Here is a 27,705-nt window from a genome sequence, read left to right on the forward strand (position 1 = left end):
CCAACCCTGACATTTTGTTCCTGGAGAAGGTGATGGAAAATAAAAAACATAAACCAACAGGACAGAGCCTCCAGAGCAGGGGCAATTCACTCCCAAATGTGATGGTTGAAAGAGTCTTTTCTGCATTCCAGTTTTACAGGGGAAGAAAGCCCAGACTAGCTTGAAGATTTCACATTCCTAAAAGAGGTATAACTGCAGGGTAAATTAAATTAGCGTAGTAAATTGGTGAAATTATTTACATGCCTTAAATAAATACAAGCTGTTTACTGAAATAAGACACTCTGAAGATTACAAAATCATTCTGAATTCTCAGTCTGGTAGATGAAAAACAACAGTACAATTAAAATCCATGTTAAAATTGCTTTAGCAGTTCTGAGATCCCAGCTTGGATGCAGCAGTCCAAGTAGATTAGTTGGATTCTTGGATTTCAAATCACAGAAGTGTTTGGGTTGGAGGGGAGCTTTTAAAGTTCATTTTCTTTTCTGGTGGAAGGCATCTAGTGGAAATGCATCTTCCCAGGCTGCTCCAAACCCTGTCCAGCCTGGCCTTGGGCACTGCCAGGGATCCAGGGGCAGCCACAGCTGCTCTGGGCACCCTGCGCCAACGTTTTATCACTGTAAAAATAAATAAAACCCCAAACCTGCAGGATCTGGCAAAAGCAACATTAAAGATTTGCTGTCAAGAGTCGCCAAAATGGCACTGAAGCTCAATGAGCAAAACCTGTAAAGAAATCCTTGCCTTTAAAGAGAATTCCTAAAGAATATCTACAGTACAACCCTGAGATGTTGCGGTCAAAGTTTCAAGAGTTTGGAACATGGAAATCCAATTTACTGGCCCAGCATGAATGTAATACTTAGAGGATTAATGATGCCTTTATTGCTGTTATATAATGAAGGGATGGGACTATTTTTGGGTTAAGAATGATTTATTATTCAGATAAATATTTTAGTTTTAGACATTGTGAGATTTGTGAGAGTAAGTAGCTGGTAATAGTTTAAAAGTAGTTAAAAGGTTTTTGTTATAAGGTAATATATAACTTTTTAACTTAATTGATAGTTGCTATAAGGTTTATTTTGTTTTTCTGACTTCTTATTTTTTATTTAATGTTGTTGTACTGTAGATATTTTTGTTTAATAGGTTTTTGTTATATTTATATATATGTTTCTATTACAATTTTTAAACTTTTAGCTTATTCTGTACCGGCACACCCTTACATTATAAACTCTTCACCATTTTTATTAATGTAGTGTTTTATTTACTTGAGGTATATTTTTTCTTGCAATTATAGAAACACAAGTTTATGATTTTTTTTGTTTAATGTTTGTGTATTTTATTTCTATATTAATTTAAGCTTTGTATAAGGTTTTAGGTCAAACTCTTCAGTGTCTGTAGAAGTTTCTGTTTTTCCAATTCCCACACACCCTCATTAAAATTGCAGACTCCTCAGTGAAAGAAAGAGGCAACTTTTATTTATTAAAATAACACATCCCAGACAGTGCTGTGGTTTCAAATAAAAGAACAGAAAGTGTCTTCTCAAAGACCAATTTAATGAAAGAATTGGGAAATGGAGGGGATGTACTTTTTAAAAATTAAAAATAAAGAAATAGTGTTTGCTTTGTAAAAACTCCTCAACGGAATATGGTACATTCCCATAATTTTTCCAGTTCTGTAATTAATGCTGGATGGACTGACTGCAGCCAGAAGGAGACCAGGAGGAAAATTTGAATTGTGGCTCAAGCATCAAGATCCAAAAATCTCAGCATTATGCTGCAGAAAAAAATAATTTTTCATGGTATGATTTTCATTCACAAAAAACAAACAAGTCAGTGCTGATAAATTTTTTTTTTCCTCCTAAACTAAACCAAACCAGCAAAATTTTGTCATTGAAATTTCTATGATTTTGCTAACTAATAATTTGCTCATAAATCTGTGATCCAAAGTTACTTTGGGCCTAATAATTTGTTATTATTGACAACAAATATCTCCAATTATCACAGAAACAGAGAATTCTCTCCCATCACGCCTGCACCTCCACAAGCCACAACCCCAGGTGTCTCACACCAGATTTGGGGGAAGATTATCAGCTTCAGGTACTTCTATTTGGGTAAACAAATCACACATAAAACTCTAATATTGTTATCTCATTCTCAGAGTTATCTGATAACACAAATCTCCTTTTTTTTCCTAAGAACAGCAGCACTTTTACCAAGTTTTCTCATGACTTGCAGATCTTTGGAGATGTTATTTTCTGGAGGTTCCCAGCCCTCATTTTCTCCTGATGTGTTTTGATGGCAACTTGGACTTGATACTTTTTAAAACACTTTTTGGAATAGTACATAAAAGCCACCAGGGAGCAGTGATCGAGATTTCTTGGCTCCAAAACTTCCATCATTGGCTAAAAAATTCCACCAACCCTAAGAAAAATCAAATCTCTTACTCTTCCAAGGAAATAATCCTGTGGGTTTGGCACAAGATCATTGTTTTTGTATGGAACTGCAATATTTTTAAAACATGCCAGAGATTAAAGGATGGGAATTTTGAAGCATAAACTCATCTTTAATATTTTTTCCTGGAGTTTTTGTTGTTTTGGTATTTTGGTTTGTTTTGGTTTTTTATTATGTTTTTCCTTGTTTGTTTTTTTACATGAATGAGTAGAAATATTCAAATCTTTTATCTGGACATATGTTCTGCAAACCATAAAGATCCAGGACAAGCTTGTGTATCTCTGCCTTTAAATTCAAATTTTCAGCCAAACAACTGCTACACTTCACTTACACATAAATGCCAAAATAGGAGCGATTCTCACCATTTAAATAAAATATTGCATATAGTTTTGATAATAATTTATCCTATATAATAATTTTGCTGATAAAACTTTCCTAATACTTCCTTAATTTTTTATTTTGCCTTGTTTTTTATGAAGCTGTTGATGTCCTCACTGAAAAAAACCAAAAGTTAAATTTACCCTGCCTTCCTTGGCATCATCCTCTTTAGACAAAACAGCTCTTGGGAAATGTGAGGTGTTTAAACCAAAATGTTTCAAACAGGCTGAAATATCCCAGGAACTGCCCTGGTCTGTTTCGATAGAAAATATTCCATGTTGGAAATAAATTCTGCTACTCTGGGAAAGTCTGGCAGGCACAAAATCACCAAATTTGGGTCCTTCTGTAGCAAACATAAAACCCAAATCAATAACCCCAACTCCCAACCATGTATTCTTTATTCTGGACTTCCTTCCCTTAATAAATCCATTTTCCCCCTTGATTAAAATGTCAAGATGTGCCCTCCCTGTCACAAAAAGGTTGTCACAAATCAGATATTTTATTTTCTGCTCTCCCTGAGGGGCATCACTCAAAATCCACAAACACAACTGAAGCACTCAGCACCTTTCCCATGCACACATGATGCCATTTATTGCTTTTTGCTGATATTCCATTGAGTTTTGCTTACCTGACAACTTTTGTGCCATTTCGAATGATTTGGACATCAACTGCATAATTGCCATCAGCATGGGCTATCAAGTTGATTTCTGAAAATTCTGCCTGTGAAGAAAAGGCTCCTGTTAGTCAGTCTGGTTTATTTCACCTTTATTTTCCAACCTCCTTATTTTCAGCATTAGGGCCTGAAGTGCTGAGAATCTACATTTGAAATAAAATGAGCACCAAGAGGGCATTGATCCAGCAGCATTTGTCACATTTCAAAAGGTTTTAATCTAAAGAGACCAAAAGGTAAAAAAAAAATGTTGTGGAAATGGGTTGAGGGGCAGTAGCAAGTGGGTTTACTCCTCCATGTCTGCACAGAAATGTAGGGATTATATATATTGTATATATTTATATATTATATTATATATATAATATAGGTAAATGTAGGGATTATATATATTATATATATTTATATATTATATGATATATATAGTATAGGGACATGTAGGGATTATATATCTATGTATTATATTATATATATATATATGATATGGGGAAATGTAGGGATTATATACATTATATATTATATTATATTATATTATATTATATTATATTATATTATATTATATTTATTATATTATATTAATTATATTATGTTATGTTATGTTATGTTATATTATATTATATTATATTATATTATGTTATGTTATATTATATTATATTATATTATATTATATTATATTATATTTATTATATTATATTTATTATATTATATTTATTATATTATATTTATTATATTATATTTATTATATTATATATATAGGGAAATGTAGGGGTGATATATATAATATATATTTATATATTATATTATATATATAATATAGGGAATGTAGGGATGATATATATTATATACATTATGTATTCTATTCTATTCTATTCTATTCTATTCTATTCTATTTATTACATATATTTTTGCATTACACAGTGTTATCAAAGAGATTAATACAGGCTCAACATTGACATAAAGCTTTGAAGAAAACAGTACAAAAGCAGAATTAAGATAACATTTTCTTAAAGCATTTTGTGTCTCCTCATGCTGCTCACCCTTTTGATTTTCTTTATGTGCATTTACTCTTTTTTTTAAAAAGACCTGGTGCTAATGAGCAATTGTCTCACAAAATTCTCAATTAAAGCACTATTTCAGAATCTTCTCACCCTGGCAATGTGGAATTTAAAGGGAGCTTCTCCCACCCTCTGAATCTGCTTTGAAAGGAAAGGACAGGATGTTTTACATTTATCCCCAGCCTTTCACCAGCTTAGGCTCTCAAGGCACCTCACAATACCAGCAGCCAGCGGAAGGATTGGAACGCAGCCAGCTGTCTCCGGCTGGATAAACCCAAGTGTCAGCGCTGCCCCGGGCAGCAGCAGCAGCACAGAACGGAGAGTGCCACAGAGAAACGGAATTGCTGCGAGTCCTCCCGGGAGCATTTCACAGCCGGGCGCTCAGGGCGGGCAGGGCCGGGCTGCTCCTCCCGCTGCGGCTCCCGGGGCTCGGCCGCGTCCAGCCCGGGCACCCGCACAGCCCCCGGAGCCCGGCACGGCGCTCCCAGCGCAGAGCAAATGGGCACGGAGCGGGGGCGCTGCGCACGCACTGCTAATGTCACACCGAGCCGCCTCAATTAATAAAACATTTAAAAAGCTTAATGTGTGGTAGAAGACATTCTATGTAGAGAAAGGCAGGGTAAAAATGAAATAATTGCTGTTATAATACACTAATTACTATAATAAATAGTGATAAATAATAAATACAACAAAATAAATGCTATAATAAAAAATATATAAAGAAATACTATAACATAAATATGATAATATAAATAAAAATAAGAATATAAAAATAAATACTATAATATAAAATATAAAATACTATAATATAAAATAAATATATATTTAAATAAATATATATCTCATATCTCATATCTCATATATCATATACCATATACCATATACCATATATTATATATTATATACCATATATTATATATTATATATTATATATTATATATTATATATTATATATTATATATTATATATTATATATTATATATTATATATTATATATTATATATTATATATTATATATTATATATTATATATTATATATTATGTATTATATATTATATATTATATATCATATATTATATATTATATATTGTATATTATATATTGTATATTATATATTGTATATTATATACTATATACTATATACTATATACATATATGTTAATATATTATAATAAATATATATTATATAAATATATATTATATATATATAAAATATAAAATGCTATAATATAAAATAAGTACTATAATATAAAAATAATACTATAATATAAAAATAAATACGGTAATGTAAAATATTATAGTATTTAGTACTATATAAAAATACTAAAACACAAAATATTAAATACTATAATATAAAAACGATAATAAGTACTATAATATAAATACTATATAATAAATACTATAATACTATAAATAATATATATTATATCATTATATATAATTATATATATTATATATACATTATATAATATATATTATATAATAATATACATTATATAATAGATTATAATGTATATTATAATATACATTATATAATATATAATAAATATAATTGTAATGATATAATAAATAATATCTAATAAAGAATATATATCATATATAATAATATAATAAATACTATAAAAATAAATACTATAATAAATAATGCTGTTATAATACAATAATACAATAAATGGTATTAGCAGCAGGACACTGCAGTGGTTGCTTTTTGTAGCTGGTGTGTTACAAAAGGATTTGTGTAGCTCAGAAACTTGCAGGCTCTCCCTGGTTAAATTCTAGCAGCACAGGAAGGGAATTCCAGGTTTACAGAAAACCACCCGAAAAATGCAAAAAAAACCCATAAAAATACCCAAAATTAAGCCTGAAATCATGCAAAATCATCCAAAATCACCCCAAAAGCCCCAGCAGAAGCTGGATGACCTGGCCAGGGAGGGTGAGTGACCCAAAATCACCTAAAATAACCCCCAAATTAACCCAAAATGCAGAAAACCACCAAGAAATTTTTAAAAACCCATAAAAATATGCAAAAGTCACCAAAAATGATGTCAAAATCACCCCAAAATAACCCAAAAGCCCCAGTAGGAGCTGGATGACCTGGCCAGGGAGGGTGAGGGACACCAAATCGCCTAAAATCAACCCAAAATCAACCTGAAATACCCCAAAAAGCAAAAAAAAAACTCTAAAAGAAGACAAAACAACTCAAGGATTGATGCTTTGTACAGCAGCATCTATTGGAGCAATTCAAGATTCAAAAGCAGTGAAATGATGTCTTTAAATCCCAAGTTTCAGCTTCAATAAAATATCTATAATGCTATTGCACCCTAAATGATATCTCCATGCCTATTCCTATTTATTATGGATTTTTTTTTAATAAATAGTGCACCCTAAATGATATCTCCATGCCTATTCCTATTTATTATGGATTTTTTTAAACCCCCACAAGCCAGGACTGCACCCAGAGCACATTTCTGTTCCTGAGTGGGGAATTAGTGATACAGAACTGCCACAAGTAATTCATGGAGTGTCTGGGAACTTCACAGTCTCCAAGCAACAGCTCCTGAATGCAAGATGTTTTTCATGCTGGGAAAATGACGGTGAAAATCCCCTCAGAAGAGCCCATTTTGGGTGCCAAAAACGGGGTGTGGTGGTTTAACCCCAGCTGGAAGCTCAGCCCCACACCCAGAGGGTAAAAATGGGAAAACTTTATCACTTTTTACCCAGCAGAAGGGTAAAAGTGGGAAAACTGTAGGTTGGGATAAACAGAATTCAAGAGCTAAAGCCAAAGCTGTGAGTGGAAACACAGGAAACCAACATCCCAGCAGATCCAGGGGGAAAAAATCACCTTTGCCCCAGACCAAACCTTCAAATTTCGTTAATTGTGAGGGGTTTGGGGTACAAAGATGGTGAATATTTCTCTACATGAATGCAGAGAGAACCATGGAATCATTGAGGTTTTAAAAGCCCTCTCAGATAATCTCCATTATCATTAATCCAAGGCCAAACCCTGTCCCCAAGTGCCACATGTACAGAGCTTTTAAATCCCCCCAGGGAGGGATTACACACATTTTTTAAATATATATGTTTCTATAAATGCACAGATATAAAAATAAAAAAATAAAAATTAAAAATATGTAATATATACAAAAATAACATTTACATATATATTATATATATATATATAAATATAAAAGATACAAAAATAATGTTCAGGCTAAGCCAGTTACCTGTTCCACCTTTATGTCATACTCTCCATGGACCTTTTTTCCGCGAAAAGCCTTGGCCCTGCAGGGAAAAACAAAAAAAAGGAGAGAAAATCAAGGATGTATTTATCTGTAATCAGTGTCTATAGAAAACTTCCTGTATTGCCTTCAATGTCCTGAAAACACACAAATATATTTTATATTAAATAAATATATTTTATATTAAATCTACCTGTTGCACATGCACAATTCTCCTTCTTTTCCACCCTTGTATTCTTCGCCCCTTCCCACAATATTTTGTAATAAAAGCATGATGTGATTTCCAGCACTGAGGTGAAAATGCACTGAAATGATGAAACACCAGAAGTACACCTTTCACAGCTGTTAAACAATATAAAATAAATCCTATTAAACAGGTACAATCTTGCTCTCAAAGTCAACAGCGGCAGTGGAAATTCATTTCCCTGTGCACAACTTCCTGACAACAACTCACATTCATTTTTATCCACACATTTCATTTAGAAAAACTGGTTTATTGGGAATAAGCCAGTGCTTAGAAACTTTATATTGTTTTTAAAGTGTCAGAGAACTGGAGACTGCTGTTGTCAGATATTTGAGTGCCTGCTTGGGTTCCTAATCAATTTTCCTTCCTCTAGACTGACTTGGTATGAAATAATTAATGTGAAGGAGAGTTTATGGGCAATTGTTATGCACCAGGGTTGCTGGGATAAAACAGAATTCACTGATCCAGGCCTTGCAAACAGACATTCCTGCAGGAATCCATCCCGTGTATCCCTCAGGCTGCATGTGTCTGCTTTGGACTAAAGGAGAATTTCAACAAAAAAGATAAATCTGTGGATAAAAAGGAATTATTCTGACACTGATCTTGTTGAAGGAACATGGGATCAGCCTCTCTGCGTTTCCTTTGCTCAAGCCAAAGCTTAGGGTGCCTTCCCTGCTTTTTTCTTGTGCAAGGAAAAAAATATTGCACAATTCAAAAACTGAACAGCACAGAACATCACCTCAAGTGTTACAGAAGAGCAGCTTTGTGCATTTCAAACAAAATGCATCTAACAAAATGCCTCTAGTGCATTTCATCTAACAAAATGCTGCTGTGTTACATGAAATCTACCTCCCCAATGAAAGCAATAGCAATACATATATTAATAATGTATTTCTGCTGTGATCTAGAAGAATTTCACCATTGGTTTGAACAGTGGATAAACAAAATTTCTTAATAATCAAATGTGAATGCTGCCTTGGGCAGCATTTCATAAACAATAAGGGTATTTCTTAAAGAAATTTCTTAAGGATGTGGATAATGGATGGTAGAAGTGTTTATACTGAAATCACACAATAAAATATTGCCCAACCATTAATTCTGTATAAACATGGAATGGGAGAGAAGAAAAAAAGAAAAAAGCATTTGTATTATTATTTTTTTAACTGTATTATTGCAATAAATACACAGGAAAGATGAAGTTTGAAATCCATTGTTCTGTTCTAGGAGGTGCACACTCAGCTTAGTGTTACCAAATATTTATGCCCATACTAAAAGTAAAAGTTAAACATGAACCTAATTTACAGAAATACCATTAATCACTTGTTTATCTTTCCAAATTTGCTTTGGAATCCCTTAAGAGGAATGTGAGCATCACCCCTTGGAAGCTTTGGGGATTCTGGATGTGTTTTTTGGGACAAACCAGGAGATTTGAGCTGGAGGAAGGTTCCCATAATCAGGGGTCTGCACCCAACTCACATCAACAGACTTTAGCTTTAATGCCCCTCTGGAAAACTAAACATTCACCACTGCAAAAAACACTTCAAACTCCAGTTCTGGTCCCCAAGAATTCAACAGCTGGGAGCAGGATGAGCTCCTGGGTTTTATGTCTGGTGCAGAAACAGGTGAGGGAAGTGCATTATTGGGACATCACATGATACATTTAATTGAAATACAATTGTCTTGACCACATTATGGTGAAGCTGCCTCCTGGAAAACCAGTTTAAATACTCAGTTTCTTCAAATTTAAATGGTAATTATGCAGAGATTAAAACTCCCCCTAAAGCTGCCCTAACACATCTCAGGAACTGGCAGCTCTGAGAGAAGGAATGGAGCTGGGAAAGCACAGAGAGCCCAGGACTGACCCTGCTGCTCTTTACTGCAAGAATGTGTTGGTGAGATAACCAAAACACTCATTAGCTGTTAATTAGTGAGATGCTATTACTCTAAATTCAGTCTCTCTGCTCAAACATGAGGCAATCTCCAAAGAGCTAAGCTCTGGCATGATTCACGTTTCAACAAATGACTTCAGCTTTGAAAATAAACAGGAGTAGTGAGGACTGGAGTTAAGCAATCTGAGGCTTGAAAACAAACCCGACATTCAATCATTTCAAGAAAATCAATTTTGCAGCAGCTTTAGCCAACAACTTTCATGAAAATGTATAATATTCCACAATATTCTCCAAATGTTGAGCCACAGACTGCAGGAATTTATCTTGGTATCTGATGGCATTCCCTGGTTCCTGGGAATTTCAGACTTTCTGTGCTGACTGACCCCAGGAGAACACTGCATTGACCTGAGGCCATGGAGAAAGCTTCAAAATTAAATGATAGAACTGGGATTGTGGGTGTGTAGAGTAAATAAAAGTGTGTAATATCACACAGTAGAAAACTTAGAGTTTAAAGTTTGAAAATATGATAATATATATAAATAAAGATAAAAGTTTTAAAAATTAATCCTTCTTCTTTATAAGTTTAAGTAGTATTGTGTAATTAGATTAAAAAATCCACATTGCAAACCATGAGTAATTAGTTATTAAGTTAAAAATGAAAATAATTTAGGTGTAATTTCTTAATTAAGCTGTTCATCCCTAAAAAGCCTTATAAAAATGCAACACCATTTTTAGTTTATCAAAGTACTATAAAACTCACAATTTGTAAAACTATAATATAAATAAAACTAATAAACATCTAAATCCAAACAAGGGGTACCATTTTACACATTTAATCCCAACCCTAACCCAAAAAACCACCAAAAACTCCACTGGTATCTCTGAAGAACAACTGAGAGTTTCATGACTTGAACATTTCATAACAAAGTCTAAGCATTAGTTAGCATGTGGTTATTGTGAAACAGAACCTAGTTTTAATTTTATTTGCTCTGCCTTGGAAATCCAGCCATTCCCTGCCTGAATTATTCCCCATTTGCAATAAAAGAAAGAGGCAGTCCTGTCATAATGACATTCATTACATGCTTATGGTAACTGATTTTATTTTTTTCTGAGGGCAGCTGAGGAATGCAATTGTTTGGTGTTATTTATTTACAGAATTCCCCTCAGTTGCAGTCTCAGATTCCTGTTGAGGCTCATTCCTGTTGGCACAGGGTGTGGGATGGCTGTAAGAGCTCCAGAGCTGTCCAGGACAGGGCTTTGGGGAGGGTGAGGTGAGCACTAAAAACCAAACACACCCCAAACCAGGGGTGCTTACAGTGACACTGGTCTGCTGTGTGGATGGTTTCTGCATTGTAGGTAAAGAAGAAAAGGAAGAAAATCATAAATCATCCACCTGAAACTCCACCACTTTCCAAAGGCTGCAGAGAGAGCAGAGAGCTGGGGAAGGGATGCTGCCCACAGAGGCTGCTCAGAACACCTGAAATATTGATGCATTTCTCGCTGCACAATTCATATTTAAAATGAAACCAGCAGAGAATATGCAGCTGCCACAGAGGCAGCCTGAACTCGCTGCACTCACTGAACTTTGCCAAGGACAAGCAGTGAGGCAGAAGCATTAAAAGAGTTTCAAATATATAAATAATAAATCTGATTTATTTCCTTATTCAGCTACACAGCGTCTACCTACAGTTCCACAGTATCTTACTATGCCATGAGACCAACCTGGTTTAAAATATATATATATGAACACACATATATACATATATATATTTGTGTGTGCATATATACAGAATATTCACAAATATTCTATATTCATATATCATATATATATGTATAAATATTCACATTTCTTTTATATATATATAACAATATATAAAAATATATATATATAACTATATAACTACATATATATATATATATATATATATATATATATATGTATATATATATACAGAATATTCCCAAATGCTCTATATGCATATATCATATACATATGTGTGTGTATATATATACAGAATATTCCAAAATATTCTATATGGGTATATCAAATATATGTGTGTGTGTGCATATATATATACAAAATATTCCCAAATATTCTATATGTATATATCATATATAGGTGTGTGCATATATAGAGAGAATATTCCCAAATATTATGTGTTTATATATATCATGTATATATGTGCATATATATATGCAGAATATTCCCAATTATTCTATACGCATATATCTGTATGCATATATATATATAGTATTTCAAAATAATTTAGTGAGAATAGCTTATTTTAATAAATAAATAAATTTATAATAATTATAATATATATTTTATATATAGAATTATTTCCAAATAATTTACTGCAAATATAAATATAAATATAAATATAAATATAAATATAAATATAAATATAAATATGCAGACTATTCCCAAATAATTTACTGGAATTATCAGTGAACTCCCTGTAAAGATACTGACAAATGACACAGACCCAGCCAGAATTCCATGGAATTTAAAAGTGTCTCAGTGATAGGCCAGAAAAAGATGAAGAGAAACAAAATTTTGTCTTCAAGTTAAGATTTCAAGTTGAGCCCAGTCTTCAAGTTCAAATGGGCTTAGAAATCATTTGTTCTTCAGCTCAATTAAAAAAGACTTTTGTAAACACAGGAAGACCACAAGCTGGTGTTAACAAAACCAGTGCACGATAAGATCTGCACAGCATTTTCATTTTATGGGAATTAAACCCCATCCCACTGACACCAGGGGGGATTTCTGTGTCAGCATCCTTGTGCTCTACAGCTGACAGCACCACCATTTGCTGTGCTTCCTTTGGGTAACTCAACCTGATGAGGTTATCATGCTTAAATAGAATTAACCACAGTGATTTAAGGCTTTCCTTTATTTACTTGTTCCACATTTCTGCAAAAAAAAAGGCTGATATGGAACTAAAAATAATCCTGCTTAAAACCTGACTCTGAAAGGCCTTGATATTCCTAAATGTTACTGAGATTCTGCGAAGAGCCGTCTGGGTTTAAATCACGTTCTTTTTGTGTCTGCACAGTGCAGTTCCACCCCTGGCCCCTGCCCCAGCCCCTCTTTCACTCTCCCCTCAAACAGTGATGTTTTCTGCAGGTATTGCCTCAGACAGAGATTGCCTCAGGAGCAGCAGCCAGCAGCACAAAATAAATGTCAGAACGCACCAGACGTGTGACTCTGAGCGACTTTTGGCTCTGGCAGTGCTCCCTGCTGGGCTGGGCTCCATCACATTAATGACAATCTGCATTTAACTGTAAATCTGCACAGCAGTGCCTTTCCTGGCCTGGGACAGCACAGGTGATTCCAGAAGCTTCCACGGCTCACAGTTCTGCTTTGCTGCTCATCACCCAGCTGGGTGCAATGCCCTCTCCATGGCAAGGACACAGTCACCCACCCCAGGAGGTGACAATTCACAGAAACACCAACTGAAATTTGATTTATTTAGTACATTTTTTTGCCCAGCACGCCAGCTAGGACATGAGTGATGCACTTCTTCATCCATCATTTTGAAGGGGAAAATAAACTGCTGATAAAAAGCAACAACAACAAAAAAAGGTGTTTCTGCCAATATGTCTGAGGTTTCATGGTGTCTGAAATCACTGCATCAAATATTTCTATACCAGAGTTGTCAATCATAACAGATAGAAAGAGAATTATTGGGAACAAAGCAAGGATTCCTGTCCTGGTGCATCTCAATCCCCACCCCAGGAGGTGACAATTCACAGAAATACCGACTGAAATTTGATTTATTTCATACATTTTTTCCCCAGCATGGCAGGTAGGACATGACTGATGCACTTCTTCACTCTCACTCCATCATTTTGAAGGGGAAAATAAAATGCTGATAAAAAACAACAACAAAAAAAAGCTGTTTGTGCCAATATGTCTGAGCTTTCATGGTGCCTCTGTACCTGAAATCTCTGCATCAAATATTTCTGTACCAGAGCTGTCAATCATAACACACGGAAAGAGAATTACTGGGAACAAAGGCGAGGATTGCTGTCCTGGTGCATCTCAGCACTGCCCTCCCAGCTGGGCTGCCCATGGCGCTGTCCCAGTGAATTCTGCCAGGATTTCTGCACCTCTGAGCTGCCCATTTGTAGAGGAACACCAGTGTTGGAACCCTGGAAAATGAGAATTTCAGACTTTCTGTGCTGCCAGGCACTGACCCCCAGAACACTGCACTGACCTGAGGCCGTGGAGGAACTTCCAAAATTGATTGATAGAGCTGGGATAAAATTAAATGATAGAACTGGGATTGTGGGCGTGGAATTTAAATAAAAGTGTGTAATATCACAGGATGGAAAAATCAGAGTTTAAGGGTTTAAAATATAGTAATATATATAAAGCAAGATGGAAGTTTTAGGTTGGAGCCTGTTCCTTCTTCTTCATCTTCTTCACCTTCTTCTTCACCTTCTTCTCCATGGGCCTCGATGGTTTTGTGTAATTAGATAAAAATTCCCCATTGCAGGCCATGCGTGTTTGGTTATTGGGTTAAAAGCAAAAATAATTTAGGTGTCATTTCTTAATTGGACAGTTTAGGCTTAAAAGGCCTTGTAGAGAGAGAGACACGACTCCATTTTTAGTTTGTTGAAGTGCTGTAGAACTCAGGGTTTGTGAGACTGTGACATAGATAAAACTAATAAACACCTGAGTCCCAACAAGAAATTCCATCTCACACATTTAATCCCATCCCTGGCAAAAAAAAAAGAAGATAAAACTGCACACAGGAGGGCACAGCCACCCCAGAGCTCACACTGAGCAGAGCAGGAGAGCCCTGCAGGAGCCCCTGCTCCTCCTCTGCAGGGATTCCCTGCCCTCCCCTCTGCAGCCTGGAGCAAAAAACTTTGTTTAAAACTTGCTTAGAACCCAACCCAAGCATGAGGGTCCTGTCAGCACCCTCATCCCCTTCCCCACTCCCTTCTCTTGGCCACACTCCTGAAAAACCACAGTAAACACTCCCCAGTGGAGGATTTCCCTGCCCAAAGAAATCCACCTCTAAAAACTCACTTAAAAATAACCCATAGCCTAGCTAGAAATAAAGAACACAATTTTATTAAGCAGCAATTATTCCATTTCCCTGTCTGGGCTTCACACAGTTCTTGCTAGAAAGGCAGGGAGTTTTTTCGCAACAACTTTATTTGTGGCACCTTCAGAGGCTTCCATAACCTCCACCTCAATCCCTCTTTTATTCTCCTAATTCATTGCCAGTCCCCCTTCCTTTTCCTTTCCTTTCCTTTCCTTTCCTTTCCTTTCCTTTCCTTTCCTTTCCTTTCCTTTCCTTTCCTTTCCTTTCCTTTCCTTTCCTTTCCTTTCCTTTCCTTTCCTTTCCTTTCCTTTCCTTTCCTTTCCTTTCCTTTCCTTTCCTTTCCTTTCCTTTCCTTTCCTTTCCTTTCCTTTCCTTTCCTTTCCTTTCCTTTCCTTTCCTTTCCTTTCCTTTCCTTTCCAACAAGTTCTCCCATCCCTTGGAATGCATCAAACCCCCTCTACTCTGATCATTTCAACTAAACAGAGACATTTTATTCTTTCCACTTTTTATCCTTCCAATCCTTTTTATTCTGGAGGGTTTCTGTCTGTGCCTGAGCAGTGTTTTCACTGGGGATGCAATGCAGCAGAAAGTGCCTCCTACTCCTGAACTGAGATTTTCTGGGTCTTTCAAACAGCATGCTCAACTGAAAATGCCTCATTTTCTGCCCACTCAAGGTGAAACAAGCCCTCTTTCATGCCTAAACACCAAGTCTGCCTTGCTGGTAATGTCTCAAAATCCCACACCTCCCATTATGTAATATTTACCATTAGCCCATTTCTTCTCTGCAAGATTTACGGTCACGATGTAACTCCTGGGAGCTCCTTTTTTTTTTTTTTTTTTTTTTTTTTTTGCAAAGGGATGACAAATGGGTATTTTAAAATGTTCATTCCCTCACCAGCAGAAGACCCAATATGTGATGCAACATATTCTAACCTTTTCCAAATCTGTTAGACTCATTAGGGCTGCTACTACACTTTCCCAGGGCTGGGGTCATAAAAATATTTTGTACTCATGAGATGAACAGAAAGTTCCAACTTTTCTACAGGAAAACACTGCCAGCCAAATTACGAAATATTACAGCTCTGAATCCAGCTTTTATTGCTGTTCAAGCCTCAATCTGCACCTTCTGCCCTGGAGCAAATAATCCAAGATAAAGTAACAAATTATGGCATTTCCCTACCAACTAAGTAGTCCATCCTTTCCATTTCATCTGCTGATAAGCAAGATAAAAGAGCAAAAAACAGTTATTGAGCAATCTTGTTCAGAAAGGAAGGCACATCAACTTGAGTAAATGGCAAAACTGTCCCACAGTGCAGCCCCTGGGAATAGCTTGTGACAGAGAAAATCCAAACCAGCTAGGAAGATAAGCAAAAGGTAGGTTAGTTTATTTTTTCTTATTGAGGTAAAGAAAATCCAGTGAACCTGAGGACTTTACAGATAATTTCTGGCAACATTTGAAAAGCCAGATAAACCAGCATGGGGTGAAAGAGCCTCTGAGACTGAAACCAGTCCATTTTTTCGTCAGAAATGCATCTGATTTTAATTTTTCTATTTATACCAAGTTGTTCACGATGTTTCAGATGTTTCTCAGGAAGATGTGAGACTCTGAGGTAAATTTGAGTAATTTATGCCTGGAGAGATGACAGTGTCACTCCATATACAACATGTTGCACTGCAAACAATGTTTGAATTTTCACATTTGAGGATACTGAATTTAACACAGAAACTGCATCTTAAAAACCTCTCTGAGGCTCTGAATGAACTACTCAAAGGGAGGAAAGAAAGAGGGGGAAGATGCAAGTCATGCACTGATGCAAGTCATGCACTGCCACTAACATCACATTACAGGAACACCTCAGGCCACATTTGAACAAAAAGCCCAAATAATTGATGTAAAACAGCATTTTATGTTTCAATTTTCTTTGTCATGCAGCTGAAATTTATGTTTTTATGTTTATACTCAATACAATCACGTGCTGCCCTGTTTTTTGTTTTTTTTTTTTTTTTTTTTTTTTTAGTGGATCAATCAGAAAACCTCATCTTGGTTTCTGAGGAAGGAAAGGAGTTCATGGCTTTTGCTGCCCTCTCCTGTAGGAAGAAATGCAGATGAGATTGGCCAAAAATGGTTTCCAACCACTGGGAAACAGATCCATGGTCAAAGTCCTGAATTTCCTGCTCTAAGGGACCTGCCCAGGTGTCAGCCCCTCTTGGGCAGCTGTCACAGGGAGGGGGTGCATGGAAATATTTGGAATATTTCAGTGCCTGCCTGTGCTCAGGGATGGGTGATAGGCACCAAAGGCATGAACCTAACTCACAAATTGCTTAAATCTACCAGAAAAAGCACATTAACAGAGCAGTCAGAACATTCTTGATGTGTTTCATGCAGCATTAGCAAAAATCATAGTGAAATTAATCACTGCCATCCCCATGGATTAAATTATTGCTAATTGCTGATGTTGTCTGTGATACTCTGCTACTTGCAGGTGAATTAATGAATATTTCAAGGTGGGCTTTTTTCTCACTCATACCCAGAGTTTCCATTGGTTTCATGAGTCTCCTGTGACTCTAAATGTGGATCTGGGTGGTACTTCCAGTGCAGTTTCCCCTTCTTGAGTGAAGGAGGATTTCACACACTGTGCTCAGCAGAAAACAAAAAGAATTTATCAGTTCTGATGAAGAATGAGCCTCAGAGACATGCATTTCCAGAGAAAAGTCCAGAATGCTGCCACAAAAACTCAATTACCCCACAATTCTCACATTCCAGTAGCCACGGGAATTACATTGTACAGATAATTCTCTGTGCAAATGGGTACCAAGAAAGCAGAAAATGTTTTTGCCAGTATCACCTTTTCATGGTTTTTTGGTTTCCCAAGTGTGTTAGAGAACTAAACCCACCACCTTGTAGTTCAATATTACACCTTGAAATACAATCACATCATTTTGTCTGTACTTCAAAAACCCATGCTTGGTTTATTGATTTCAATATTCTCTAAAAAGCCAAATAACCAAGGGCCTGTGTTTTGAAGTTTTTTTCAGCTTCTCACTACTGATTAGGGAACAACAGAATTTTTCCAGTACTGCTGGTTTGTGAGCTGTGTTTTACACAACAATAAACTGGCATCCAAGTATTGCTCCAGACATGACATTATATCCCTGCCCCAGGTGAGCCTGACCTTGGGAAAATGGATTTTAAAAAGTCCTGCACAGGAACAGCCCATAAAGCTCAAAGCCAGGAAAATCTGCTGGAATCTGTAAAAGAGAAGCCCAAGGTGAGGATGCTGTGACAAAGGAGAGGCCAGCAGAGATGGAAAGGGCTTTGCTGACAGTGGTGTGTGACAGGCAGCTGTGCAGACACTTGATTTGCTCATGGTGCATCTGATCAGGAGCTGAATTAAAACCAGAAAATCTCTGCCAGAGAGAGGCACGCTCATTTTGGTGTAACTATGCCATTAAATAATACAAATTCCCACCATGGCTCACACCCTCCTCATCATTTGCACAGCAAAAACAAGCCAAGTTTTCAGAGCTTAACAACCACTGGAATCAGACAGGCTCCACACCCTCCCAAGGATTTGGTGCAGAATTTCCCAGCCAAGATCCGCAGCACTCGGGGCACGTCCAGCTCTGCAGTGGGGGAGCAGGGAGCACCAGGGGTTTGGGGTTTGGGGATGCAGCAGTGTCACCCTGAGCCCTCCCAGCTGAGAGGAGCAGGGGCAGTGCTGAACACAGCCTGGGGTTCCAAATCTGCCCTTCCCCTTCCCTCTTTTTATTTTATTTTTTTTTTTTTTTGCACAGCTAAATGTTGTCGGATCTGAGATTTATTGCCAAAACATGGCAGTGTAAGAGGCATGAAGCAACTGAGATGCAGACAAGCATTCTCTCCTGACACACAGCCCCACGGTGCAATAATTACATAATTGCAGGGTTCAGAGCCACAGCACTAATTCCCCCTGTGCCTACAGGGGTGAGAACAGGACCTCTCTGCGTATTTTTGCACACAACAGCAAAGCCTGTTCCGAAATCTCAGAGATTTGAGCGTGGCTGAGCTCTGCCTGGGTGAATTTCACACAGCCCTGAGCCCAGGGTGCCCAGGGGATGAACTGGAGCCAGCCCAGCTCATCCTGTGGGATTCACCAGTGGTGCCCCAGGAGGTGAACCTGAACCAACCTGATCCTGGGGGATGCACCCAGGGTGCCTAGGAGGTGAACTGGAACCAACCCACCTTATCCTGTGGGATTCACCCAGGGTCCCTGAGGAGATGAACTGGAACCAACATCCTGGGGGATGTACCCAGGGTTCCCTGGAGATGAACAGCACCCACTCTCCCCGTCCTTGGGGTACACCATGGTTCCCCTGAAGATGAACTGGATTTATTCACCTCATCCTGTGGGATTCACCCAGGGTGCCCAGGAGATGATCTGGACCTAGCCCACCTCATTCTGTGGGATTGACCCATGGCCCCCCAGGAGAGGAGCTGGATCCAGCCCAGCTCATCCTTTGGGATTCACCCAGGTGCCCAGGAGTTGAACTGGACCCACCTACCTACCCCATCCTCTGGGACTGACCCATGTTCCCTGAAGAGGTGAACTGGTCCCAAGGCACCTCATTCTATGGGATTCACTCATGGCCCCCCAGGAGATGAACTGGTCCCATTCAGCTCATTCTGGGGGATTCACCCATGGTCCCTGAGGAGATGAACTGGTCCCACCTACTCCATCCTGTGGGATTCACCTGTGATGAACTGGACCCTGTCCATGTCATCCTGTGGGATTCACCCATGGTGCCCCAGGAGATGAACTGGAACCAGCCCAGCTCATCCTGTGGGATTCACCCAAGGTCCCTGAGGAGATGAACTGGACCTACCAATCTCATCCTGTGGGATTCACTCATGGTCCCCCAGGGGATGAACTGGAACCAACCTCATCCTGGGTGATGCAGCCAGGATGCCCTAGGAGGTGAAGTGCTCCCACTCAGCTCATTCTCTGGGATTCACCCATGGTCCCCAAGGAGACGAACTGGAGCCAGCCCACCCCATCCTGTGGGATTCACCCATGGTCCCCCAGGAGCTGCACAGGGCTGTGGTCCCCTCCTTGGTCACCCCCAAGGCTGCAGCCTCTGGCCCCTCAGGAGAAGGGGTGGGAATGCCTTTCCCATGGAGGAGCTGCCATTTGGCAGAGCCCCCCAGAGCAGCCCTGGTTATGTAAGAGCCCAGGCTGGGTTGGTTACTGGTAAATATTTTCACTTGTGAATTTATGACTCTGGGCAAGCAGGATCCTCCCAGCCAGTAAACAATAACAGCCCTCAGAGGGAGAATGTGTTCCTGATTATTCCACAGTAATCCTGCTGGGACACAAATCCAGGATGTGTTGAAAAGCTCTTGGAGCTGCAGACCCAGGGTATCCATCCTGCAAGTTTAGAGAAGGGAAGGCTGCTGCTGTCAGCCTGCTTTGCTACTGCCTCCACACAAATTAGTGCAGCTCCAGCAGACACTGATCCCAGGCAGCTCTCCTATCAAACTCCCACACAATGGCACTCTGCCAGTTCCCTCTCAAATCCTTCTCTTTCTCATTTGTGAGCAGGGGAGAAACTAGAGCGCACAAAATGAGCAAGTAATGCCCAAGATCCCAACAGCACAAGCAAAAGAAAATTCACAAGGATTCACAGACACGGCCATTATTTTTTTTTAACAGCAAGTCCATGAATCTTTCTGACTACTTATGAAGTCAAGATTTTCTATATTTTCACCTCTTCTCTTTCTTACCCCCAGTAGTTTTTATGACTTTTTGAACCAGCCCCTATTTCCCATAGCAACCAGAACACACCTGGTGAGCATTGCACTCATTAACTTCATTGCAAGCTCCTGCACTCTGAGTTTCTCCATTCTTATTAATTAATTACCCTGTTCCACCACCCAGCAGCTAATTAAAAACAATAAAAATTGCCCTGTTGAGTTGCAGACAGAATCTGAAGTATTACTATGTTTTATTTTGAGGCTATTTTTAAGATTTCTTATTAGTGGATCTCTTTTTTTTTTTTTTTTTTTTTTGATAATCCAGCCATAATATGCACTGATTGTGAAGGGGAAAAAAAGGCAGATTCCTTTTTGAAGAATTAAGGGAAACCAAAGCAAATCTTTGAGACTTTTAAAAAAGGTTTTTGTGTTTACGGGCGTTTCTCCTAAATGCATTTCACATTCTGTCAGCTCCACCAGGATCACCCAAGACAGAAATCCTGCATTTCTTTAGATGAGTTTGCACCTCCAGCCATTTCAGACTCACTGGGGTGCGGAGGCCGCCTCTTTTCCAGGAAAGGGAAGCAGAGCAAACCAAGATCCATTGCTGCCAGGTGTGTTTTTAGGGAATAACCAATTTTTGGAGCGAGTTTGAGCTCCTGCCCCTTGCCAGGCTGGAGGAGAGCAGGTCCCAGCTCCATCCAGTCCAGCACTGCCATCTGCCGGGAGCTGCAGCTCCTCGAAATCACTGCCAAAACCACCCAAATCTGCAGGGCTTTCACCCATTTGTCCATCTAATTGCTAATTAAAAAGCAATGGTGGTTTAATTTTAAACCAAAATATTAATCACTGTAAATAAAATCAGAGCAACCAAAGAAAATTTGAGCAGTAATTTCCATCTATTCACCATTGAGCTCTGATTCTGCAAGGTTTCAGAGGGAAAGGAAGGAGCTCAGGTATTTTCTCAACTGGATTTTAGATCAAAATTAGGCAAAAGAATTCATCACAATCCAAGCTGCAGTGAGGCTTCCACAAGACACACGGGTACAGAGCTGGCACTGACCAAAATCCATCTCTGCCCTCTGCTTCTACATTTTACCTCAGTTTGAGAGACTGAAAAATTCAAAAATATATGAAAAAAGCCATTCATGAACAATAATTTCATGAAATTATATAAATTAGATTAGATTCCCTAAAGTTTTCTTAATTCCATCAGAGTAAATCTCACTTTTTAAGTTATGCCAGGTGTGGAGAGCCTGGTCCCCATTACTGAGCTCCAGGAAAAACTCACATTGGGCAGGAAAAAATTCCATATTGGGCAGGGAAAACTCCACATTGGGCAGGGAAAGGTGGAGGGAAAGCAAAGTGGAGCCTTGTGCTCAGAAATGAACACAAGACAGGTCTAGATGCTGAAAACAGACAAAGAAAATGGGGAAACTCAGTTCATGAGGATTTTTTTGCATCACTCATCCCAAAGAAAGAAGAGGAAACATGGTCATTAGGTATCTACACAGGCAATAAAGAATTCAGCACAGTTACCCAGTTTCCATCATTTGTAAGAGACTAATTCTTAATTTTAAGTGTCCTCATCTTGCCAGCAGCCCTCAGTGACAGCCAGGACAGCTGGGGACAGTGACACATTGATGGCTTATATAGTAATAATGGCATTCTATAGTAATTAATGCTTAATAATTGCTATAATAATTATTAATTACTATAATATAGTAATTAATTACATTATTATAATAACAATATTAATAATAATACCTTATATACGTCACTATATGAAACAATCAATAAACAAAACCATAAAAACCTTTTTTTCTACTCAAGAGAGAGGGGGAAATGTGGGAAATGGATTTGTAGGAAATTCTCAAAGCCTGACAGAAGACTCACATACCATACATTTGTATACAAACCTTAAGATAAAAAATACTGACCTAGAAATACTAGATTAAGACAAATAATCTAGTAGAAATACTATAGATTAAGACAAATATTGTTGAGAGAGAAATAGAACTGGAAAAAAGTTTCAAAAGATGGCCTTGCAAATAAGACTGGATACTTTAGAGAAATAGAACTATATATTATGTTATAGTAAGACCCATAAAAATTAATTTTAGATAACTAACTTTAAAACATTTACAGTAGAGTGTGACAAAAACTAATAAGACAAAAATTGCTTATAAAATATTATAATTAGGAAATAGTTAACTTCTAATTGTAATAACATGAATTACATCTATATTGTCTCACCCATCACATGAAAATAAAAAGAATAGAGGTTTTTAAAACACCTCTCAGTTTCCCCTTCTCTAAGTAAAAATAAATAATTCTATTCCAACAAATGGCTGTGCCCCTGTTCCTCTCCATCTTCCCTCCTTAAATTTCCCCTAAATTATCCCCAGCACCCACTCCTCCTCATGGCAGGACAGTGTGTCCCAAACTATCCAGAGCCCCCGTGTCCAGCTCAGGGAGGAACAGATGGAGGGGAGCAGCTCTGCCCAAAGCTGTGTTATCTCCCTGGCGGCCCCGACAGGAACCAGAGGAGCATTGTTGCACATTCAGACACAATTCCCATCTGGAAAAACACCTCAGAAACACTCTATCAGGCAGAAATGGGGCTGTTTTCTGCTCTTAGATCTTGGAGAAGGGATAATTTGGAGCGTTTGGTATTGACTTTTGTCACTGTCATATTTTCTGGAAAAATCCCTTTGCCCAGGAGTTTCTCTTGAGAAGCTGAGAAGCCTCAGAGAAAAAGGACAACAATATTGTCTCATTTGCTTCTCCTGTGTTTTGCTGCTTTGGAATGTGGTTGGAGATTGTTTATCCAACAGGTGCTTGTTTGATTGGTTTCATGTAAATTGTTTTTACTTATTGGCCAATCATGGTCATGCTGTGCCAAGACTCTGGAAAGAGTCACGAGTTTTCGTTATTATCTTCTAGCCTTCTGTCTATATCCTTTCTCTATTCTTTAGTATCGTTTAATATTTAGTATAACATTCTTTTATATAATATAGATCATAAAATAATAAATTAGCCTTCTAAGAACATGGAGTCAGATTCTCAATTCCTCAATGATGGAGGTCTCAGAAAACACCACAGACCTTCCTCTGGGAGGGACAGGCACAGCTCCACAGCCAAGGAAGGGCAGGGTTCAGGTGTGGTGTTGTGAGGGTCCCCAGGACGAGGTGAGAGATGAGAATTTGACTCCGAGTTCTCAGAAGGCTGATTATTATATTATATTATATTATATTATATTATATTATATTATAACATTACATTACATTACATTACATTACATTACATTACATTATACATTACATTACATTACATTACATTACATTATAGAAATTAGATACTAAAACTATACTAAAGAAAAAGAAAGGATACAGACAGAAGGCTGGAAACGAATGAATAATAAAAACCCATGACAGACTCAGAGTCCAACACAGCTGGCTGGGATTGGCCATTAATTAAAAACAATTCACATGCTGGGTAAACAATTCTCCAAATCACATTCCAAAGCAACAGAACATGGAGAAGATGAGGCTTCTCATCTTGCCAGGAGAAGAAATCCTGGCAAAGGGATTTTTCAGAAAATATCACAGTGACATTCAGGAACTTTTCTGAATTACAGCTTTTCAGAAATCATCTCCAAAGGCAGCAGGTCAAGGCTGCAACATGTCATCCTTTCCCTACTTGTGTGCATCCCACATTTTGAGCCTCTTTCCTGGATTGACAGCTTGAGGCAAGCAGTGTTTTAAGGGCTTAATTCCAACCCACAATGTTGTGATACTTTGATTAATCTGGGGCATCGCTTGGTTCAGACTTTGCTGAGGGCTTGTTTTGGTACTATCCCCCACTAAAAGGTGTCACAACTTTCTGTCTCATGCCTGGATTCACAGTTTCTTACTCCTTTTCCCTTCTTCCCTCTCACATACTTAAGAGTTGAGAGCTGGAACCCTTCTCAATCCCAATGTTTATCCAAGGTTTCCATTTCATTATCACACATATCTTCTTTTTTTTCTCATTCTGTAGGCAAGCTACAGCTCTCATTTTCCTGCAAGACAATCTCAGATTATTTATCCTATTTGCCTTGGATGGAGTAGTCCTGGCAACCAAGTTTAAGCAGACTCCAAGGACTAGTGGTGTCTTGAGATGAAATTCCTCCCTCAAACTCTGCAATATGCTCCTTTCTGAGCACATTAACCTGAACAGATGGGAGCGAGTCTGTGGGCAGGCAAAAGCTGTTAGAGCAAAAACTTCGAATACAAAAAGAAATAATTAAAAAATCTGACTCACAGGCCTGGTAAGAATCACAAGATTGGCATCAGAGATCCCTACATTTTAAGAGGAAACGTGTATTTTAAAGAAAACAGACACATGAGCCTATATTTTTGTTGTGTGCTTTTGACTCCCCTCAAAGGAGGGGAAACCTGATTTATTTGAAGGGAGAACTGGGGTCATGATTTGTTTGCAAAAGCTTTAAAAAATTAAAGCTAATTTAAAAAACAACAAAAAGAGGGGTAAGTGGGCACAGTGGAACAAACCCTCCATGGTCTGCTGCTCAGCCTCCCAGCAATGCCACACAATAAATACCCACAATGATGAGGATTTACGATTTTCAAAGCTGTTGTTCCAAGGATTTAGAGTTTTCTGCACCAAGCTTAATTGCACCTCTCCTGGGCTTCTCATTCCCAATGGAATTCACCCCAGAATGAACAGGGCACAGGGAATATTTGTGGAATTATCCACAGCGTGATAGTGACGGCATGAAGAGGAGGAGGAGGAGGAAGGAGCTGGGAAGAAAAGGAGCAGGAGAACAAAACAGACTGAAAAGGGATTTTTCTTGCTGCCCAAGAACATTTGCGCACTCAGTGGAGCAGCAGGAAGGCAGGGACAGGTAAGGACACCTCACACCTGAAATGGCAACAGTGGTGGGTGACCTCAAAGAGGCACAGAAATGGATCCACAAAATCCACTTTGGTGCAATTTGTAATTCTCCATAAATAATGAAGCTCTACACCCTGTTAGTAATTACTTTTAATTTTTAAATAGATACATGTATAGAAAGGATCTTTATATATTTTTGTATCTTCAGATCAATGAAAAAAAAAATATATATTGTATGTATTTAAATCCCTTTTATATATAAATTTTTATTTATATATAAAATATTTATATAAATAAAATATATTTTAATATTATAAAAAATAAACTATATATTTTAGATAAAATATACAAAAATATATGAAAATATATATTATATAATTGTAAGATTATTTATTTATTTATAAAGAATAAATAAATTATTTACTTTTTATAAATTATGTATAAAGATAATTTTATTATTTATAAATAAAATCTATAGATTTTATAAATAATATAAATAACAATATACTATAAAATTATATAATAAATAATGAATTAATAAATTATATTAAATAATAAAGTAATAATGAATAATTAAATAATATTTACAAATTTCAGTTCAATAAAAACCAATTTTCATAACCTAGTTCCTAAGCATGATATCAACATGCCTTACTCTGAGAAATACCAGACTAAAAAAGGAATATGCTAATGTTTTCTTATTTAATTTTTAGCATTTTATCTAACTATAAATTAATAAATTAAAAGTAGATAGGGCAGAAAAATCACTGCAAAATTACAGGTCATTTAACAGAACACAAAAATAAATCTTTAAAATGGCAGTTTTAGAGATTCAGGGGAACAAGAAAGGGCCTGTAGGAAAACTCACTCTTAGGTAAAACAATTTATTTCCCTCTACACAAATTCCTCTCTCAGTTAAGAAAAAATTACATTACTACCAAAAAAAAAAAAGGAAAGGATTTCTCAGCTGGAAAAAAAAATCAATACAAGGTTTGATTAGGAAATACACAAAACTAAAATTATTCTCTTCCTTTATCAACACACAGCAGAAGTTACCACAGGCCTGAGAGACTCTCAGAACACAAAAAATAAAGTTTGCCCAGCATGAAGAGCCCTTTTTAAAATATTCCATGAAATTCCCAATCCTTTACACAATGAATGTGTATTCCACATGAAAAATATTCCTGATTGCTCAAGGTCATGGGGGTAGAATGATGAATGAAAATCTGAATGCAGGTAGTTAATATAGGAACACAAAAATGCTCTTAACAGAACTTACTGTTGCTGACCCGGGTGCTGAAAATAGTAACTCTCAGTGGTATATTTATTATCAACTCTGTAATTTGATGAGAATTTAATTTACAGCAAATGAGAATGCGGAATAGAGAAAGGATTCTATAGCACAGCATTGGGGGGAACAGAATTTTCGAAACAAAATAAGAAAATAGAGGGGCATTTGGCTTTGTGAGCCTTCCTTCTCATAACTTGTGTTTTAAAGTCCCACACGTCCCCAGTAAAGCAGCACTTTTTCAGGGACTTTATTATTTTGATATTTATTATTTTATATTTTATATATTTTTGATATTTATTATTTTATAATATATTTATTTCTATTGCTGAGTGTTGATAGAACTGAGGGTTCTGAGGCCTGGCAGAGCTGCCAGCGTTCTGGCAGGCATCAGTGATCCAAAGAGGATCTCCTCTATTTTCATCACTCCCGTGGCTCTGGGGAGGTTTGTTTTACCTTCCCCGGGATGAAAAAGGAGAATTTCCACAGCAGAGAGGCCATTCCTTACTCTGAGCTCCCCCCAAACACAATTTCTGTCACGGCTTCAGTTCCAGGCTCCAGATTTGGGATTCCACAGCTGCAGGAATTGTCTGTCCCTCCCTGCACAGCCACTAAAAATGGGCTGATTCCCTCCTTCCCTGCCCAAATTTTCCAGCCTGTTCCAGTGGGATCCCTGTCCCAAGGAGCTCACACAGAGCCCTGAAAGCAGAGCAGGCAGGAGCTGCTTCTTATTCTTATTCTTATTCTTATTCTTATTCTCATTCTTATTCCTGTTTATTCATTATTATTATTATTATTACTATTAATATTACTA

The 27,705-nt window shown here is 37.5% G+C and overlaps 1 protein-coding gene across 1 annotated transcript in view; it reads right to left on the minus strand.

Moving 5' to 3' along the window:
• SYN2 (synapsin II) overlaps positions 1-27,705 on the minus strand; it is a 189,097-nt gene that overhangs the window by 107,982 nt on the left and 53,410 nt on the right. Inside the window, exons 2-3 of the mRNA XM_058813189.1 lie at positions 7,769-7,826; positions 3,451-3,542 (exon numbers count right to left, since the gene is read on the minus strand). Coding sequence (XP_058669172.1) covers positions 3,451-3,542; positions 7,769-7,826 — 150 coding nt within the window. The remainder of the gene's footprint in view (positions 1-3,450; positions 3,543-7,768; positions 7,827-27,705) is intronic.

Source organism: Ammospiza caudacuta, chromosome 12, assembly GCF_027887145.1.
Source record: "Ammospiza caudacuta isolate bAmmCau1 chromosome 12, bAmmCau1.pri, whole genome shotgun sequence".
Lineage (NCBI taxonomy): Eukaryota > Metazoa > Chordata > Aves > Passeriformes > Passerellidae > Ammospiza > Ammospiza caudacuta.